This window comes from Thalassophryne amazonica, chromosome 1 (assembly GCF_902500255.1).
Source record: "Thalassophryne amazonica chromosome 1, fThaAma1.1, whole genome shotgun sequence".
In the NCBI taxonomy this organism is placed as follows: domain Eukaryota; kingdom Metazoa; phylum Chordata; class Actinopteri; order Batrachoidiformes; family Batrachoididae; genus Thalassophryne; species Thalassophryne amazonica.
In genome coordinates, this window is record NC_047103.1 from 167,469,260 (window position 1) to 167,490,057 (window position 20,798).

Here is a 20,798-nt window from a genome sequence, read left to right on the forward strand (position 1 = left end):
GCACTCTTCTCCTCTGATGGCTAAGAAGACTCTAAGATCCTCTAAAGATTACAGCCCAGCTGCTGAAGAACTACTGACAGGAATTACAACTCCCTGCAGGGGTCTGGATTGCCGTGGTCTGTTTGTGCCTCAGTTTGTGTATCTGAGCCGGATTTCTGCATACATACATCGTAAAAGTGTAATCTCCGTTTTTTGGTGCCACCAGGATTATGAATAACATTTATCTGATTTGGACAGTTCTTGAACTTCCCAAAGCAAACTGGTGATGCTCCATCATCATGCCAGTGTTATTTCTACCTGGTTCTTTTATGTAAGATTCTGCCCCTTACCAAAAACCAAACCATTGTATTCCTCATTTTGAGTTTATTCAAGGTCACATTAGAAACCAGGCCTGGGACCCTCACAGACAGTGTCCCATCTTGTGAAAGGCCCCTAAATGAGTCATACAACACTTTTTATTCCTTGTGGGTGTTAACATGGGTGTGGTTTAGTCTCATATTTGTAATGTTACTGGCTCTCACCAACAGGGGAGCTCTCCCTGTATCTGAAACTTGGACAGATGATAAGAGTAAAACTTAACATAGTTCTCAGAACTTCCAAACAAATAACACAAATACTTAATAGTTAACATAAAACAAAAAATTAGCACAGATATTATCTAACACCAGTTTATTTGTTGGCAAAAGTTTTTACTTTGAGATGTAAAGTCTGCAGTGTGGACTTTACTGGAGTACAGATCAACTCTACATTTCTTTACATTGCACCATCATTTTCTTCATTTGCTTTTTTTTGTTTCAGAAGATGATGTCACCATCATTGTTGGGTCCAAACCAGATGTACCTGACCAACATGGCCTGTCTCCTACTTATGAGGTCACTATTCAAACACCGCCTCCTTCTGCAACCGAAGGGTCGATTCAAGAGAGTCCTTCAAAACCACCTATAGAGATACCTTTGGCGATGACCTCTGTCCCTGATGTTGCTGTCACTTTAGAGCACACTGAAGGTGCTTCAGAGACTAAGGATGGTACGACTGTCATTGCTGACATTACTGAGGTTCCCTTGGACTCAGAAGTATTAGATGTTGTGGATATATCTGAGAACACTATGGAGGTTCCTACAGAGGTTGCTGAGTTTGTTACCCACACATCCTTTGATGGGATGATTCAGGAAGTTGGTGAAAGCAAAACTGTTCCTGAAACACCAGCAGAGAAGGTTGTAGTAGAAGATAAGAAGATCCATGAGGATCTTCCAGAAGATGTAAATGTATCTGATTCTGGGATGACTGAAGCAACTACTTTAGAACATATGAAGCCATATTCAGAGGTTGTGGTTAATTTGGTCTCTACACAGGTCACTGTTGTGTTTCTTCCAAAGCCCACCTCTGCCCCTGATTCAGAAGCTGTCACAGTGGTAGAAGCAGGTAAGGATAGAATAGTAGACACTGATTCTCAGGCCCAATTAGATGTTGAGGCAAGATATATACTAGAGACAACTGTGAAGGACATTATTGTCCCTGAAACTCAGGACTCCTTGGATAGTATCTCAGACCTAAATATGATTGAAGTGATTACTGAGGACAAAACGGGACCCACCGAGAATATCGTTGAACCAATCGATGAGAGACTGCAATTTGAGGAGGCAGTTGTGGAAAAACCGGAAGAAGAACTACAGGAACCACATGAAGAACACCCTTCTAATGCCCCTGTAGATGTTAGCCAAGGTGAAGTTCAAGTTGGGACAGGAGCAGATCTGACTGAAATTTTGACAAGAGAAAGTGTTACAATATTCACAAAACAGGAAAATCGCTCAGAAACAGAGACTTCCACCAAGTCCATTACTTTAGTCACAACAGACAAAATCACAGTTGAAGTTAGTGCAGATGCAGGAGAAGACATACTACAAGTAGACAAACCAACACCATTGGCTGAGGTTACTTCTGAACCCATCATAGCGATCATACAAGATGACAAGGACCAAGACTTCGCCCGTGTCCCAGAGGACACGTTAGAGGAAGAAACATCAATTACGGATGTAACTGCTGATGAAGAAATTGGAACAAAAATGCCAGAAGAGATAAGAGTGGAAGACAAACCCACAGTTGAGACTGAAAATGAGATAGCAGTAGCTGCTGTTGAATCCCATGAGATGGCAACAACAAAGTTAATGGAAACAGTTTTGGAAGAAACGGCAATAGAAGAACTTGGAGTTGAAACAGAAGACTTCACTGAGGCAGAGGAAGAAATGGGACGTACAAAAGTAGGTACAATAGAAAAGACTTCTGAGGAACCAGAGGAGGTCACAGTGACAGTGGAAGATACAGTAGAAGCACCAATAAATGCTACAATAGACAGAGAAGAAGAGTCATTTGGAGTTACAGAAGAAACACCAATTATTGAAAAAGACCAAGTAGGTACAGTAGGAGAATCTAAAGAAGAAACAAAAGATGAAATGATTGAAACTACAGAAGAACCTCATGGAGATGAAGAAATTATGGTGCCTCCTATGATACCAACAGGAGAAGAAGGAGGTGATGGAGCAGAAAGTGCAGAAGAAACGGAGCTTTCAGCAGAAACTGTACAAAAAGCTGATCATGTAGTAGAAAGGGCAGAAATATCCGAACTTCCAAAAGTAGAAGAAAGTGCAGAAGAGACACAAACCACAACGGACGCTGCAGAAGAAGAGGAACCTGAAGCATTACCTGACAGAGGAAAAACAGATTTAGGAATAGAATCTGCAGATAAAACACAAGAAGGAGTCGGGAGCAAAGAACCATGGGAACATATGGGAGAAGAGGTGACTCCTACATCCCTGGAAGAGATAATGGAAGAAGTTGATGAACCAGAAGCAAATGAAACCAAACCAGAAGTTACACAGGAGGTCATTCAGGAGATTACTGAGGAAACCCCAACAGACTCTGGTGAGGCTATAACACCAGTTGTTGTCATTCCAGAGCACACAGAAGAACTACCACCACAGACTGAAGTTATGGAAACACCTGAACCTGATGGAGATGGGACCCCACAGGTAATAATGGAACCCACAGTACAGTCTGGCGTAGATCTTACACCAAAATCTACAAGGGAGAGCGCTACACCATTAACTGAGACAAAGCCAGCAAGAGGGGTTCCAGTATCTGAATCTTTTCCAGATGTTAAAAGAGAATCTCTCCCAGTGGATCCAAGCGAAACATCTCCAGAGGCAATGATCAAGAAGCCCACAGAAATGGTAACCACTGAAGCCAAGGACACTACACCTTCTTCACCTAATCAAGATAGATCCTCAAATGACAGCATCCAGGTTTCTCCAACAGAGGTGTTCTCCAAGGATGTTGAAGGTAACGTCACAGATGATACAACAATTGAGGAGGCAAAGAAAATCATGACAGAGGCTCCAGTCAAAGCTATACCTGATGTCTTTGATGAAATCACACCAGAAACCAACATAGAAGTCACTGTGGAGAGCATGCGAGATGTTACGGTGGCTGTTACTGAAGAGGCCTCGTCTGGTACCACTTTGAAGGTCACAACTGAGTATGTAGTGGAGTTCAATAATGGCAATTTCCCAGAGCCGACAGAGGGAGTGTACGACTCAGATGATAACTTACTTGGAAACAACGGTTTTGGTTTGGAGGACGAGCAGGAGAAAACGGTAAGAACACACAACTAGCTGCAAATGCAAGTAAATGTAAACATGATTAACTGCAGAGTGAGATAAACTTTGAACACCTGTGTAAGTGCAGTACTTGAGTTTCCAAACAGAAACCTACCACTATGGTTTGCATGTATGTTCCCGCATATCAAGATTGGTAACGAGATCGGCGACACCTTGTTGCGACCCACAAAACCCCTGAAGGACCAGGTGATGGAGCTGAGCATCAAGCTAAGAGGAGAAACCTACAATGATGCTCTCAGAGACCCGAGCAGCTTCCCCTACCAGCAACTGGCCAGACATTTCAAACGCAGGGTGAGTTCTTATGGTCAAAGTGCCACCTGGTCCAGGGATTTGAGTTGATGACCAATCGCAAGCCATCTTGATAATGATGACCTTTGAGTTGACAGAAAATTTGCTTTATGTTGAAATGTAGTAGTTATTATAAACCACCTTTATTTTTCTGGGATGTCTTCTAAAGCTATTGCTGGTAAAGTATTTTGGGGGATTCCACAACAAATGGATGATGGATGATGCCAGTCACCCTCTGCACACCATCATCAGCAAACAGAGGAGCCTCTACAGCCACAGGCTGCTCCTTCCCAAGTGCAGGACCAACAGACTGAAAAACTACTTTGTCCCTCAGGCCATTAAACTGTACAACTCCTCACTCAGGGGGAGGAGGAGTAACAGGAAGACAGAGGACGGGAATGAGAGGAACAGGAGTAGCCAGTAAGCCAGTAGCAATCACTATGTCTAGTATTTATATCTGCAAATTGTGTGTGTTTTTTTGTTAACTTTCACTTTTGATGCTCTGTGTGCTTCTTACCCTGTGTGCTGCTATACAATGCTGCTGAAACCTCAATTTCCCTGAGGGAGTCTTCCTAAGGGATCAATAAAATTCTATCTTCTTCTTCTTCTTTGTCTTTCGGCTGTTCCCGTTAGGGGTTGCCACAGCAGATCAATCGTTTCCATCTCACCCTGTCCTCTGTATCTTCCTCTGTCACACCAACCACCTGCATGTCCTCTCTCAGCACATCCATGAACCTCCTCTTTGGTCTCCCTCTTCTCCTCCTGCCTGGTGGTTCCATCCTCAGCATCCTTCTCCCTATATATCCTGGGTCCCTCCTCTGCACATGTCCAAACCATCTCAATCTCGCCTCTCTGACTTTGTCTCCAAACCGTCCCACCTGAGCTGTCCCTCTGATATGTTCATTCCTAATCTTGTCCATTCTTGTCACTCCCAAAGAGAATCTCAACATCTTCAGCTCTGCCACCTCCAGCTCTGCCTCCTGTCTTTTTGTTAGTGCCACTGTCTCTAAACCATACAACATAGCTGGTCTCACTACTGTTTTGTAAACTTTCCCCTTCACTCTTGCTGATATTCTTCGGTCACAAATCACTCCTGCCACCTTTCTCCACTCACTCCACCCTGCCTGCACTCTCTTCTTCACCTCTCTACCACACTCTCCATTACTTTGAACAGTTGACCCCAAATATTTAAACTCATCTACTTTCACCACTTCTACTCCTTGTAACTGCACTATTCCACTGGGCTCCCTCTCGTTCACACACATGTACCCAGTCTTGCTTCTACTGACTTTCATTCCCCTTCTCTTCAAAGCATATCTCCACTTCTCCAGACTAGACTCAACTTGCTCTCTACTCTCACTACAGATCACAATGTCATCTGCAAACATCATAGTCCATGGGGACTCCTGTCTGATCTCATCTGTCAACCTGTCCATCACCACTGCAAACAAGAAAGGACTCAGAGCTGATCCTTGGTGTAGTCCCACCTCCACCTTGAATGAGTCTGTCATTCTGACTGCGCATCTCACCGCTGTCACACTATTCTTGTACATGTCCTGTACTACCCTAACATACTTCTCTGCCACTCCAGACTTCCTCATACAATGCCACAACTCTTCTCTTGGCACCCTATCATAAACTTTTTCTGAGTCCACAAACACACAATGTAACTCTTTCTGTCCTTCTCTGTACTTTTCCAACAGTATTCTCAGAGCAAACATTGCATCTGTAGTGCTCTTTCTCGGCATGAAACCATATTGTTGCTCACAGATCTTCACCTGTTTTCTAAGCCTAGCTTCTACTACTCTTTCCCATAACTTCATGCTGTGGCTGATCAGCTTTATGCCTCTGTAGTTACTGCAGCTCTGCACATCACCCTTGTTCTTGAAAATAGGAACCAGCACACTTCGTCTCCACTCCTCAGGCATCCTCTCACTTTCCAAGATTTTATTAAACAATCTGGTTAGAAACTCTACTGCCATCTCTCCTAGACATTTCCATGCCTCCATTGGAATGTCATCTGGACCAACTGCCTTTCCACTCTTCATCCTCTTCATAGCAGCCCTCACTTCTTCCTTGCTAATCTCTTTTACTTCCTGACTTACTCTCACCACATCATCCAGCCTTTTCTCTTGCTCATTTTCTTTATTCATCAACTCTTCAAAATATTCCCTCCACCTTCTCAGCACACACTCCTCACTTGTCAGCACATTACCATGTGCATCTTTTACCACCCTAACCTGCTGCACATCCTTTCCAGCTCTGTCCCTTTGTCTGGCCAATCGGTACAAGTCCTTTTCTCCTCGCAATATGCCTTTTCCTTTGCTTTTGCCACTTCTCGCCTTACACCGCATCTCCTTGTACTCCTGTCTACTTTCTTCATCTCTCCGACTATCCCAAAACTTTTTCGCCAACCTCTTTCTCCTTATGCTTTCCTGGACCTCTTCATTCCACCACCAAGTCTCCTTGTCTTCCTTCCACTGTCCAGATGTCATACCCAGTACTGCCCTAGCTGTCTCCCTAACCACATCTGGAGTACTCTTCCAATTGTCCAAAATTGCTTCCCCTCCAACTAGTGCTTCTCTCACCTGCTCGCTAAATTTCACACAACAGTCTTCCTCCTTCAGCTTCCACCATCTGATCCTTTCAGATCCTTTCAGCTCTCACTCTCTTCTTCTTCTTTACCTCTAAAGTCATCCTACAAACAACCATCCTATGCTGTCTAGTGACACTCTCTCCTGCTACCACCTTACAGTCTGTGATTTCTTTTAGCTTGCTTCTCCTATAAAGAATGTAGTCCACCTGTGTGCACCTTCCTCCACTTTTATATGTTACCCTGTGCTCCTCCCTTTTCTTAAAGTAGGTATTCACCACAGCCATTTCCATCCTTTTTGCAAAATCAACTACCATCTGTCCTTCCCCATTCCTATCCTTGATACCATATCTACCCATTACTTCCTCATCACCTCTGTTCCTTTCGCCAACATGCCCATTGAAGTCTGCTCCTATCACCACTCTTTCATGCTTGGGCACACTCTCCACCACCTCATCTAACACACTCCAGAAATCTTCTTTCTCCTTCATCTCACAACCTACCTGTTGGGCATATGCACTGCTGATATTCATCATCACCCCTTCAATTTCCAACTTCACACTCATCACCCTGTCAGACACTCACTTAACCTCCAACACACTTTTAACATACTCTTCCTTTAAATGACCCCAACACCATTTCTCTTCCTGTACCCACCGCCGATGCTCCTGCTCTTACTTCCCTTCCACTTGGTCTCTTACACACACAATATGTCTACCTTTCTCCTCTCCATCACATCAGCCAGCTCTCTCCCTTTACCAGTCATACTACCAACATTCAAAGTCCCCACTCTCATTTCCACCCTTCTAGTTTTCTTCTTCTCCCGCTGTTCGTGGCAACGTTTAAATTCTATCTAATCTAATCTAAATATATTGTGCAAGTCTCAAAGTTTATGGTGCACTTATTTGAAAGTGGGAATTCAACATTTCCAACTTTCAACAAAACTATGTTGAAGCGACTAAGTTTGCTAGCTAGCCTAGGAGTTAATACAATGCATAGCTAATAGTGCAGCAAATAACTGAAACAATACTTCACATGGTGATACAAGCACCAAATCCAGCACAAATCCTCCTTAGACATTGCTCTTTTGAAAAAACCGATGGGCCACTTGAATTTTCAATAGGTGGCCACGTAGGGGTCAATTGAAGAATTACACAGGGGTTAAAAAATAAAATGCTCCAGTCATACGGAAAACTATACCACATTATTTATCTGATCATAAAAATTCCAAATAGGTATAGTTTGGACTATCTATGACTGAATGTTATGGAGTTACAGGGTAAAAACCTTAAGAATGGTGACAAAGGTCAGTTTCAGTTTGTACAGAAAGTTAAAGGTCCTCCAATTTTAATAAGAAAAATGATGCAAGTTGTTGATTGAGCTACTTGGATTAATAAATGGAATAATTTTAACTGTGTTGAATGCTTGATCTCTAAAGTAAAGGTCAAATAATGTTGACGTCCATTGAATTCTATGACATGTGACATATGTTACCCCGTAACGTGATAACTAAGCATGATACATGGTGCAAACTATTCCTTTTTGAAACCCTATTAACTCAGCCAATAATTTGCATCACCTTTGAATAAAATTGGAGCAACTTGTAACTTTTGACCCCTGTACAAACTGAAACTGAACTTTGTCACTATTCTTGTTGTTTTTACCCCATAACTCTACAGAATTCAGTCATAGATAGTCAAAACTATACAATCAGACAAATAATGTGGTATAATTTTCAATATGATTGGAGCATTTTTATATTTTGACCCCGGTGTAATTCTTCAAGTGACCCCTACGTGGCCGCCTATTGAAAATTCAAGTGGCCCATTGATTTTTTTGAAAAGAGTAATATCTAAGGTGTACTTTTGCCAAATTTGGTGCTTGTATCACCATTTGAAGGATTCCTCTCTAAACATTCTGTTGTCTGCTGCAGTAGAAGCTAGCTGTCTTGGTTGGTTAGCAGGTAGCAGACAGGAGACATACTTTTTTGAGGATGTTCTCTTGGATGTATTCTGATAAATATTCACCAGGTAATGTCACATGATTAGTGATTTCCGTACATTTGTGTTGGCTTGCCATCCTGGTCCCTTTGCCAGACCTCACAGGTGAAACTTACAGTGCTAACTGCTAGTGCGATTGCCCACCTAAAGCTAGCATACACTGTATACGTTTGGGAGACAGGATGAACCAGTTGCCTGCCTGGGTGTTTGCCCTGCAGGACTGAAGGTGGTTCCTTATAGGCTTGTGTATGCAGTGACGAGTTTTCTCAGCACATGTTCCCAGACTGAACTGCTTTTGGACAATGTTCAAGCTAACAGTCTAACGTGCACTTTGATGAGTAGCACTATTTGAGCAATTAGAAATGTTTAATTTAACATGATCGTAAGATGGTATAGATAATGCTACTACCTTACTGGCTAACGCTTAACACTGCATGTAGAAGTGCTGGTATGTTGTTAGCATGTCCATATCAAGCACCAGCGATATTCTTTTGATTGTGGCTGAGATTTTTGTTGTTGCGATCGTTCCTTCAGGTGATTTTGTTGACCGTATCCTTCCCAGAACACGTCCTTCTTGCTCTTTTCTGTCATTTCTCCTCTTTTACGCGCATCTCGTCTTCTCGCTGACGTCCAGGATGTACAGTCATCGCCAAATTACCTCTCCTGCGGGTTCCTGCAAAGTGCAAACTCAGGCGTTTGGCTCAGGTTGAAAGGCCTCGCCTGTTTTTGTGCGTTCCCAATCTTCAGGTGCTAAAAACTCCGCTGATTCACTGCACACGTACGCTCACACAATGTGCTGGAAAACGTCAGAGAAATTGGAGTGTACGAGGAGCCTCTCGCTTGAAGTTAGCTCACTGAAGACGTTGGAAAATTGACCTCTGCCAGGAAAACAGGAATGGACAGTGTATTCCCGGAGCGCTGGGGCCTCTTTTTTTTTTTTTTTTTTTTTAATGGAAGAACGTCAGGCTCCAGGCCACCACTAGTGACGCTGAAAGTCAGTTTATGGTTTGGACGTGGAGGTCGGAGTCGTTAATGAGCAAATGTGAAGTGGATAAGAGCGCTAATAGGAACAACAGGAGTGAGACAGAGTCCACAGAGAGACACTTAAAGACCAGGATCATCCTCCATCGCTCCTTAGTTTTCCCTCTTTGGACTTAAAAACACTTTGTCCAGTTCATAAAAGCAGGAACGTAGAGGAGCAGAATTTCTCGAGGGGTTGCTTTAGTCACACAACATTATCCAATCAGGGTTTGAGCTTTTAAACGACAAAACCTTGTTTGATAAAAATATTTATTTCTTTGACTTACAGATTGAAGACGCCTTTGGGAGACTTCCAGGTTTCAAGAACGTCCACATTATTGAATTCAGGTAGTTTCATTTTAACTGTGAGGTTCATATATATTTGGACACTGATGATGCTTTTATTTTTGATTTGTATCACAACATGTTAGACTTAAACTGTTTTGTTCTTTTGGCGCAGGATCTCAAACCTGACCTGACCTTTTCATATTTTTGTGTGCACCATTTCTCCAGTTACGAGGTTTATTCCTGCATCAGAGTTGTCATGGGTGTCATGGTGGCTTCCCTCACTTCTGTGTGCACACTTTAGATTTACCACACTGTGCCATGTTCTTTCTAATCACTCACTCATCTTCAACCGCTTAATCCAATTAAGGGTCACCGGTGGGGTGGAGCCTATCCCAGCAGTCCGAGGGCGTGAGGCAGGGTTCACCCTGGACAGGACACCAGTCTGTCGCAGGGACACATACAGACAAACAAACACATTCACACCTACGGACAGTTTAAAATGTCCAGTCCACCAAACCTGCACGTCTTTGAATGTGGGAGGAAGCCGGAGCACCCGGAGGGAACCCACACAAACACGGGGAGAACATGTAAACTCCACATGGAAAGGCCACAGGTTTGAATCAAACCCATGACCTTCTTGCTGTGAGGCAACAGTGCTAACCACTAAGCCGCCGTGCTGTCAAATCAAAGCATCTTTGGATTTCAGTTTTGTTTTTTGTTTTTTAATAAAAGCCTAAGATTACTTTAAACTATGTGATTGCTTTAAAAATGTAATCACAAGTAATAAGATGCCATGTCATTTAAATTATGCTTTGTTTTTTCGCACCTATTTTAACACACACATATATATATATATAATATATAATGGAAAATACTTTATCTTAGTCTTGTGCCAATCAAAGTTGTGATTAAATGTTTTAATGGTTAGAATTAGGTTAAATTTGGGAATAACTCTATAACAGGATTACAGTAGGTTCTTGTTGGGATGAGTTAAAGGCAGAGGACACTTTTTGTTGTATGTATGTACAGTGACTAATAAAGGAAATTATTATTATTATTATTATTATTATTTGTTTTCAACTGTAATATGGTTTTTTGGACTGATGTTGTTGTCCAAATATATATGAGCTTACTAATATCTGTCCTCCTAAATCTTTGGAACTTCTGCTTCTGTAAGAAAGTTCCAACTTGATGCAGCAAGAAATCACAACAGTTGAATTGTTGTTACAAAAAAGCTTAAAAGGCTTTTTAAAAAATATGGTATATGCAAATTTTTCCATGATTATTTATTTTTAATTTAATTTAATTAATTTGTTTTACGGTTTTTCAGGCCGCAGAAAGACTTGGAAAGGTAAGCCTGACTACACGCACGCACGCACACACACACACACACACACACATATATATATATATACGAGGGCTGTCAATAAAGTAACGGTCCTTTTTATTTTTTTCAAAAACTATATGGATTTCATTCATATGTTTTTACGTCAGACATGCTTGAACCCTCGTGCGCATGCGTGAGTTTTTCCACGCCTGTTGGTGACGTCATTCGCCTGTGAGCACTCCTTGTGGGAGGAGTCGTCCAGCCCCTCGTCGGAATCCCTTTGTCTGAGAAGTTGCTGAGAGACTGGCGCGTTGTTTGATCAAAATTTTTTCTAAACCTGTGAGACACATCGAAGTGGACACGGTTCGAAAAATTAAGCTGGTTTTCAGTGAAAATTTTAACAGCTGATGAGAGATTTTGAGGTGATTCTGTCGCTTTAAGGACTTTTCACGGTGCGAGACGTCGTGCAGCGCTCTCAGGCGGCGTCATCAGCCTGTTCAAGCTGAAAACCTCCACATTTCAGGCTCTATTGATCCAGGACGTCGTGAGAGAACAGAGAAGTTTCAGAAGAAGTCGGTTTCAGCATTTTATCCGGATATTCCACTGTTAAAGGAGATTTTTTTAATGAAAGACGTGCGGACGGATCCGCGCGTCGGGACGCAGCCGACGCGGTGCGGCGGCACAGGAAAAACACCTCCGTGTTGATAACCATTTGTAAAATCCAGGCGGCTTTTGATGGCTTTCAGTGGAGTGAGTATATGAGAAATTGTTTAACAGGCAGGACATGTTCCAACTTGTCCTTAAGGCTTTCAACAGAGGTGTTTTTCCTGTGGCGGAGCGTCGCGGCGGCTGCGTCCCGACGCGCGGACCCGTCCGCACGTCTTTCATTAAAAAAATCTCCTTTAACAGTGGAATATCCGGATAAAATGCTGAAACCGACTTTTTCTGAAACTTCTCTGTTCTCTCACGACGTCCTGGATCAATAGAGCCTGAAATGTGGAGGTTTTCAGCTTGAACAGGCTGATGACGCCGCCTGAGAGCGCTGCGCGACGTCTCGCACCGTGAAAAGTCCTTAAAGCGACAGAATCACCTCAAAATCTCTCATCAGCCGTTAAAATTTTCACTGAAAACCAGCTTAATTTTTCGAACTGTGTCCACTTCGATGTGTCTCACAGGTTTAGAAAAAATTTTGATCAAACAAAGCGCCAGTCTCTCAGCAACTTCTCAGACAAAGGGATTCCGACGAGGGGCTGGACGACTCCTCCCACAAGGAGTGCTCACAGGCGAATGACGTCACCGACAGGCATGGAAAAACTCACGCATGCGCACGAGGGTTCAAGCATGTCTGACGTAAAAACATATGAATGAAATCCATATAGTTTTTGAAAAAAATAAAAAGGACCGTAACTTTATTGACAGCCCTCGTATATATATATATATATATATATAACATAACAAAGTTTTCCCATTTCTTTATTCTACTTTTGGTGGATATTTTTGTTTAGTTTTGGTGGATATTTGCAGCATTTGTATGCACCCACATTTGAAAACTAATTTCTGATTCTCAGAGAGCTCCTAATAAGAAAAAAGGTTTACCTTTTCCCAGAGTCCGATAAATCCATCTGATTATATTGTGACTTTACTGCTCGGCATGATGGGAAATACAGCCATGCTGGACAAAAGGAATGACCATAGTGTTGCTCCAAACTCATCATCACCGCTGCTCTCTTTCTCTTTCTCTTTTTTTTTTTTTTTGCTGTATTTTCTTGCACTTTAAAAATATTAAGTAACAAGCACGAGGTGATGAATTTCACACTTTGGACAGACAGTACGCTTAAAATATACTGGTCCAGATAATTTGCTTGTAAAAGTCAGATTTTCTTAAAATAAATGAACACTTCTACACTGTGAAAAACAAAAAAACATCTTTCGGTCATGTCTGTTTTAAATGGCTCACAGAAACCTACAAAGCAGAACAGCTGCAATACTGATTGTAGAGTGTATTAAAATGTGAATAAAAATGTCTTGGTGTAACGTTGCCAACTTTCCACTCTGATGTTCAGTGTGTTCCAAAAGTTTTACTTTATTAAAATATGTCAGAATGAGTCTACGCAGACTAGTACCTCTGAGCATGCTAACTGTAGTAGGTTGTTCCGCCGAGCGAAGCTCCCCATCACAACGTGCTGCTACCTTATGGTCCTACCACGCGACCTTGCTGAAACAACTGCACAACTGTGAGGAATGTCTCAAAATGTCTTTCTTGTTGTGTTTTCTGATCTAAAACACACTCTGGGAGCATTATCTGATAGGGGATGTTCATCTATCAAAATATGCTCCATTTGAAATATGAATATGAAAACGTGCTCTCACAGTACACGCGCCCATGTTTGTAATTTAAATAAATAAAACTCAATACATTTCAAGTTAAAACTTTACAGGGCTACAAAACTGGAAGTGGTCCCCATAATTACCTCTAGCATTGCTTTGATTGGGTATCACAAATTGATGGACTCTACTATTAATTGGTACTATTTGTGCTGGCGACCCTCCTGTCCTGTGCGCCAACAGCATTTCTTGTATATTCGTCCGTGAATTGTTCTGTGAATTGTTCTGTAATTTATGTTTGCAGCATGGCCCAAGCAGAGGGTCGCCCCTTTGAGTCTGGTCTGCTTGAGGTTTCTTCCTCAGAGGGAGTTTTTCCTTACCACTGTTGCTCTGGGGGTTGGTAAGGTTAGACCTTACCTGTGTGAAGCGCTTTGAGGCAACTCTGTTGTGATTTGGTGCTATATAAAGGAAAATAAATTGAATTGAATTTGCTACGGTAGCACGTTTCGACAAAGCAGCACAAATCCTCATAGCAAGAGGCCTAATTGCTAACTTCAGCATCTTTGTTCCAGTTTTACTCATATTATAGGGGAAAACTTTTTTGTGCACTGTTGTAGTGTGCTTTTTATGATTCACAACTCTAAGTTGTGTTTGTCAAGAGAATTCCCCTCCATCCATACGGCAGAACCTTCCCTGTCCTAAACCTCATGCACTGTAAAACTCTCATAATCAAAATTTTTATACATTAATACTGGGATGTTAAAGATCTGCCTGCCAAAAAAAATAAAAAATAAAAAAATCATGCATTTCTGACATTTACAAAATGCCTTTTTAACTGAATTTTGGGTTTCAAGTAGGAAATGTACAGAAGCCCTGAAATTCACACATCACCCGCTACTTGGTGCAAAAGCTGCTCAAATGTGCGGCAAGGTCTCGACTGTTTATTCACTTGAAATGTTAACTTTTGGCAAAAATAAGATGGGCTGACAACAGTTTTGTCCCTGCCCGTATGGGCAATTTACTTGTTGGCATTTATTCTTTTATTGTTAGTTTATTTTGTTTCTTGCTTTGATTCCTGGGTTTTCCTTGTGGTTATAGTCATCATTGTTAATAACAAATGTGTAACTTTTTTGGTTGTATTTTTTATATATGTTGCATCGGAGTATAAGTTGCAACATGTCTTATAGTCTGGAAAATATGGTACATAATGTAGTCCTTAAATTGTTATTTTGAAACAGGAAAAAAAAAAGCTTGAGTTTGAATTGGGTTTATGTTCAGTCTGCAAACAGAAATTACTTCATTATGTACAAATCTACAAATTCACATAAATATACTCCCTCGTACCAAAGTGGACAGATAGAGAGTTAATTAGCCACTTTTCCAACAAGGTCAGTTTTGAGAATTTTATAAAATCAGGTATCCTGAATCTGGAGTTGCGATCTGTCTTATTTTTTCTCATTTATTAATTCGTTCACTTTCTGCTCCTCTTCTGGGTTGCGGTCTCGGTACTTTACACGCGTACCTGTCTTCTGCCAAGTCCTCTAATTTATTATGTTGTTGAAAATTATGTTTTTTTTTTTATTGATATCCTGTGAACACATTTAAATGTTCTTTTTGACATGTTTAATTTCGGATCCACTTTTAGATAGAACTCCCTCCTGCTAACTTTGCATTTATCAAAAGCTTCACGTTGCAAATAAACTGAATTTTCCACTTGATTTAGTTAATAGTTGATTTAGCAAACATTAAAACTGACTGTGAGGGTAAAGAGATGGGGGTTTATTTGCGGTGTGATCTGTGGGGATTTCCTCACCTGAAGCCCCTTTCACCTGCCTGTCACAGCCAATCTGTAATTAATGTCATTAACAATCGTCAATCAGACCTGAAGCAAATCCTCCGCCACTCACCGAAGAGATTAATGTCAAAGATTTAAGATAAACTCGCTTTTCTCTTCACGTCTCTGTCTGTCAGTTTGCTCCCTGTTTAGTCTCTTCGACCTGACAGCAGGGATCAGTTAAATGAGCTGTGTCAGCTATTCTGCACTCGGCGGCGTTTTGCTACACAAAAGTCTTTTCCTTTGTTTAGTTCTAAAAGCACGGCTGGTTTTCTGCCCCACAGCACTGCGTTGAAGCAGCTAGTTAATCCTTTTTTAAGCAGGCAACCTCTCTGAGATCAAAACCCACTTTTCACAATAAAGCGCACACAACATGACGAACTGGCAGAACAGAAATTAAACATTGAGAAACTCGAGAGTTTAAGACACCTTTTTTAGGATTAGCTGTTGGTAAATCCTGTAAGGGATGTATTTTAATCATGGACCTGCGGAGAGTCTTGTTTGTACACCGGATGTTTCCCTGCAACTATGTTACTTTAGTTTGTACAGGTACAGAAACCTTGGGCACAATGTTGTTGTCACAGTGGGTCGAGATGTTTTATTTGCATTTGTTGAAATTACATGAACAGACTTCATATGATCATAGTGTTGTGGTTTAGTCTGGAACTGAACCCAGATGCAAGATCGCACGTAATCAGTGAAATTGTTGGGAAAGTGTAGTGACACGGACCCACAACAGGGGGTGTAAATGAACGGACAATGGATAAGCCAAAATATAACAATTTAATGTTGCGAATTGTGCACAACGGAATACAGACAAATGCAGTTTGAGAATGATAGTCAATTATACGAAAAGTGACGTGTGGGCAGGCTCGAGGATAGAAGACGTCTGTCCAGAGAAGAGCCGGGTCCCACATGGCTTCCACTGCCAACGGATCTGAAGAACACCAGAGCCGCCAAGTCCTGAGTCTCCAGGTGGCCACCGTCTCCAGCTGTCAGACCTGGTACTGCTAGCAGGAAGCAGAGACAGTTAATGGTGGGTGTGTGGATACACACCCAGTAAATCCTCACACACAGATCCAGTTCCTCCGGGAGGGAGCACCTCCACCTCCGAAGTAGGAACACAATAGCAGCTCCTGTTAACCACTTATCTGGTTGGAGTGAAAGGCGAGGACGTCGATTCTCTCACTGATCGCCAACCCAGCTGAAAGTGCACCACAGGAAAACGGCTGCAAACAGATCACACGTAAGTCACAGTTCAGATACAGCAGAGAATATTACCTAAGCGGTAGATGATATCTCGGCAGCGAGGTGGAGTTGCTGCCCGGCTTTTATGGTGATGTGGTGATGATGAGTGACAGCTGGTGCTGTTGATGAGTGACAGCTGTCACTCCCAGTTGCTCCGGCGCCCTCTCGTGCCTGAAGCCCGCACTTCAGGCAGGGCGCCCTCTGGTGGTGGGCCAGCAGTACCTCCTCTTCAGCGGCCCACACAACAGAAATGGGAAAAAACTTTATTAAAGGTGAAAAGGGAACGAGGACTGTGGTGGTATGGAGATATGGAGTGATGCGGCTTTCTGTGAGGAAGACTTAACTCACGAGACAGTGAGACAAGATTTGACATAAAATAAAGGCTGAGTGATAGAGTGAGAGAGCTGTACCAGCAAAGCATGAAGCCCTGACATGATGAAGGCTCAGAATAAACACTATGCAAAGTCTTGACAAACAACTTCAATAAGAACCTAGTGCACCGATGAAGATGGAAAATGTAGGTATCATATACTGTGAAGAGTGATAAGATGACACAAAACAGGTGTGTGATTGCTTACGAGAGACAAGTGCGCAAATGCATATAAGAGACAGGTACATAAATACATATAAGAGAGGTACATAAATACAGATTGAATGGGGAAAGTCTGTCTAGACATTTGACTGGTAATGTACAAGACATAGGTGCATGATCTCATGAAAGAGACAGATGTGTGATTGCTTACAAGAGACAGGTGCATGAGTGTATGAAAGAAACAGGTGCATGAATACAGATGAGAAAGACCAGATAGATGCACATTCAATGAAAAACCAGAGAACTGTGCAATACAGGAAAAGACCACAATAATATTCACACAAGGGAAAACCAGATGTGCAGATCAAGAAATAAGAACAAGAAATATGAAAGTAATCAGATACAGTAGTGTTCAGAATAATAGTAGTGCTATGTAACTAAAAAGATTAATCCAGGTTCTGATTATATTTCTTATTGTTACATGGGAAACAAGGTACCAGTAGATACAGTAGATTCTCACAAATCCAACAAGACCAAGCATTCATGATATGCACACTCTTAAGGCTATGAAATTGGGCTATTAGTAAAAAAAAGTAGAAAAGGGGGTGTTCACAATAATAGTAGCATCTGCTGTTGACGCTACAAACTCAAAACTATTATGTTCAAACTGCTTTTTTTAGCAATCCTGTGAATCACTAAACTAGTATTTAGTTGTATAACCACAGTTTTTCATGATTTCTTCACATCTGCGAGGCATTAATTTTGTTGGTTTGGAACCAAGATTGTGCTTGTTTACTAGTGTGCTTGGGGTCATTGTCTTGTTGAAACACCCATTTCAAGGGCATGTCCTCTTCAGCATAAGGCAACATGACCTCTTCAAGTATTTTGTAGAATTTTGTAGAATTCAGGCGGCTTTTAATGGCTTTCAACAAGTGAGTAACTGAGAAATTGTTTAACAGCTTGGGCATGTTCCAACTTGCCCGTTAAGATTTCCAACGGAGGTGTTTTTCCTGCCGCGACCCCCCGCGGTCGGGTCCAGCCCGACATGCGACTCTGCCCGCACGTTCTTTCATTACAAAATGACCGTTAACAATGGAATGTCCGAATAAACTCCTCATGCCGACTTCTTCTGAAAGTTCTCTGTTCTCTGACGACTTACTGCGTCAACAGAGCCTGAAATGTGGAAGTTTTCAACTTGAAACGGCGAGACGCTGCCGCCTCGAAGCGCAGATCGCCGTCAGGCGCCGTGGACCATCCTTAAAGCGACACTACCAGACCAAAATCTCTCATCAGCCGTTAAAATTTTTACCGAAAACCAGCTGAATTTATTGAATGGTGTCCACTCAGTTGTGCCTTACAGTTTTGAAAAAAATTTTATCAAACAAAGCAACAGTCTCTGAGCCATTCCTAAACAATGAAAAAATCGACGAGCGGGTGGACGACTCCTCACTCAAAGACTGCCCACAGGCAAATGACGTAACCGACAGGCGTGAAAAAACTCTCGCATGCCCACGAGGGTTCAAGCATGTCTGATGTAATCACACGTGATTCAAATCCATATGGTTTTTGAAAAAATAATAAGGTCGGATGCTTTTCTAATAGACCTCGCATAGACCCAACACCATAGTAGGAGAAACATGCCCATATCATGATGCTTGCACCACCATGCTTCACTGTCTTCACTGTGAACTGTGGCTTGAATTCAGAGTTTGGGGGTTGTCTCACAAACTGTCTGCGGCCCTTGGACACAAAAAGAACAATTTTACTCTCATCAGTCCACAAAATATTCCTCCATTTCTCTTTAGGCCAGTTGATGTGTTCTTTAGCAAATTGTAACCTCTTCTGCACATGTCTTTTATTTAACAGAGGGACTTTGCGGGGATTCTTGCAAATAAATTAGCTTCACACAGGCGTCTTCTAACTGTCACAGCACTTACAGGTAACTCCAGACTGTCTTTGATCATCCTGGAGCTGATCAATGGGTGAGCCTTTGCCATTCTGGTTATTCTTCTATCCATTTTGATGGTTGTTTTCCATTTTCTTCCATGCGTCTCTGTTTTTTTTGTCCATTTTAAAGCATTGGAGATCATTGTAGATGAACAGCCTATAATTTTTTGCACCTGCCTATAAGTTTTCCCCTCTCCAATCAACTTTTTAATCAAACTATGCTGTTCTTCTGAACAATGTCTTGAATGTCCCATTTTCCTCAGGCTTTCAAAGAGGAAAAGCATGTTCAACAGGTGCTGGCTTCATCCTTAAATAGGGGACACTGATTCACACCTGTTTGTTCCACAAAATTGACGAACTCACTGACTGAATGCCACACTACTATATTGTGAACACCCCTTTTCTACTTTTTTTTTTTACTAATAGCCCAATTTCATAGCCTTAAGAGTGTGCATATCATGAATGCTTGGTCTTGTTGGGTTTGTGAGAATCTACTGAATCTACTGGTACCTTGTTTCCCATGTAACAATAAGAAATATACTTAAAATGTTATGTGTCGACGCGGGTTGAGGAACGGACCTGCGTCAGACAGGACCCAGCGCTAAAAACAACCAGAAAGCGGTTCCAAACAAACTATTTATTATTCACCTGTGCTTAAAAGTGTAAAAACATAAAAACAACGTCCCTCTGGTGGAGTGATTCGTGGCTCGCTCTCCAGCGCTCGCAAGGATTAAAGCCGGCGCTCCTGGACTTCCTACCACCGCCAAACACCCCCCAGGTGGACACGACAAACTGATTCTCTGTGAAGCAAAGAGAAGGTGAGGTAAGTCAACAGATACAACTATATCTTCCAATAAACACACGCTATCAGCAACACACTCAGGTCAGTGTCCTTTTTTTACTTTATGCAAATGAGCAGCTTCTCACAACAAGTGGAGGATCACTTATCCTTCACGCCACAGCAGTGAGAAGCAAACTGCACAATTCTCTTCACAATTCCAGTATACTGTGTAACAAAACACCAAGTTACTATCAACAATTACTTAAACACTTAATTACCTTTAGTGCGTGCTGACAGCATGTGTCCTCACCCCTCCCTGCTTCACGGGCTCGATGTGTCAAAACCCAGGCGCGGTCCTCAGCGTCTCACAAACGAACGTCACAAGGTCGCGTTCCCGGCAGTTCTGCTCAAATCACACATGACTTAAATGCAGAACGCCATCCAATTATCTGCTTCAGCTGCAAGTCGTCCAGGTTGCACGTGAGCACCAATCACAGGTGCTTTCCATGATGTTGATGAGGGTGAAGACTCTTCAGCCAGCACCTTCTTCACAGACAAATCAGCCCTCATGCCACCTGGAGAGCAAAGAAAAGAAAAGAACACCAAAACATCCAGCCACGCCCCCCCAACACACAACATAAAACCTGGATTAATCTTTTTAGTCACATAGCACTACTATTATTCTGAACACTACTGTACATAACACCCAAAATACATCTCAAACCAATCAACTGCCCCCACAAATAACTAAAACATCCAGAAAAAAACATTACTCAGACCAGACAATGACAGAGAACACTGTTTCATAATTTGGCTACACAGATCTCCTTTTTAGAAGATTTGAACACAGTCATTGATGTCATACCTGCAGAGGCTCTTCAGACCTTGACAAACTGTCTGATGAAGACTGCAGTGACCTGTGGGAGTCACAGAGAGAATGT

General features: G+C 42.0%; 1 protein-coding gene across 1 annotated transcript in view; it reads left to right on the top strand.

Annotated features, from left to right (window-relative positions):
• impg2b (interphotoreceptor matrix proteoglycan 2b) overlaps positions 1-20,798 on the top strand; it is a 69,727-nt gene that overhangs the window by 33,631 nt on the left and 15,298 nt on the right. The window contains 4 exon segments of the mRNA XM_034180224.1: positions 799-3,650; positions 3,804-3,965; positions 9,865-9,923; positions 11,194-11,214. Of these exon segments, the coding sequence (XP_034036115.1) occupies positions 799-3,650; positions 3,804-3,965; positions 9,865-9,923; positions 11,194-11,214 (3,094 nt within the window).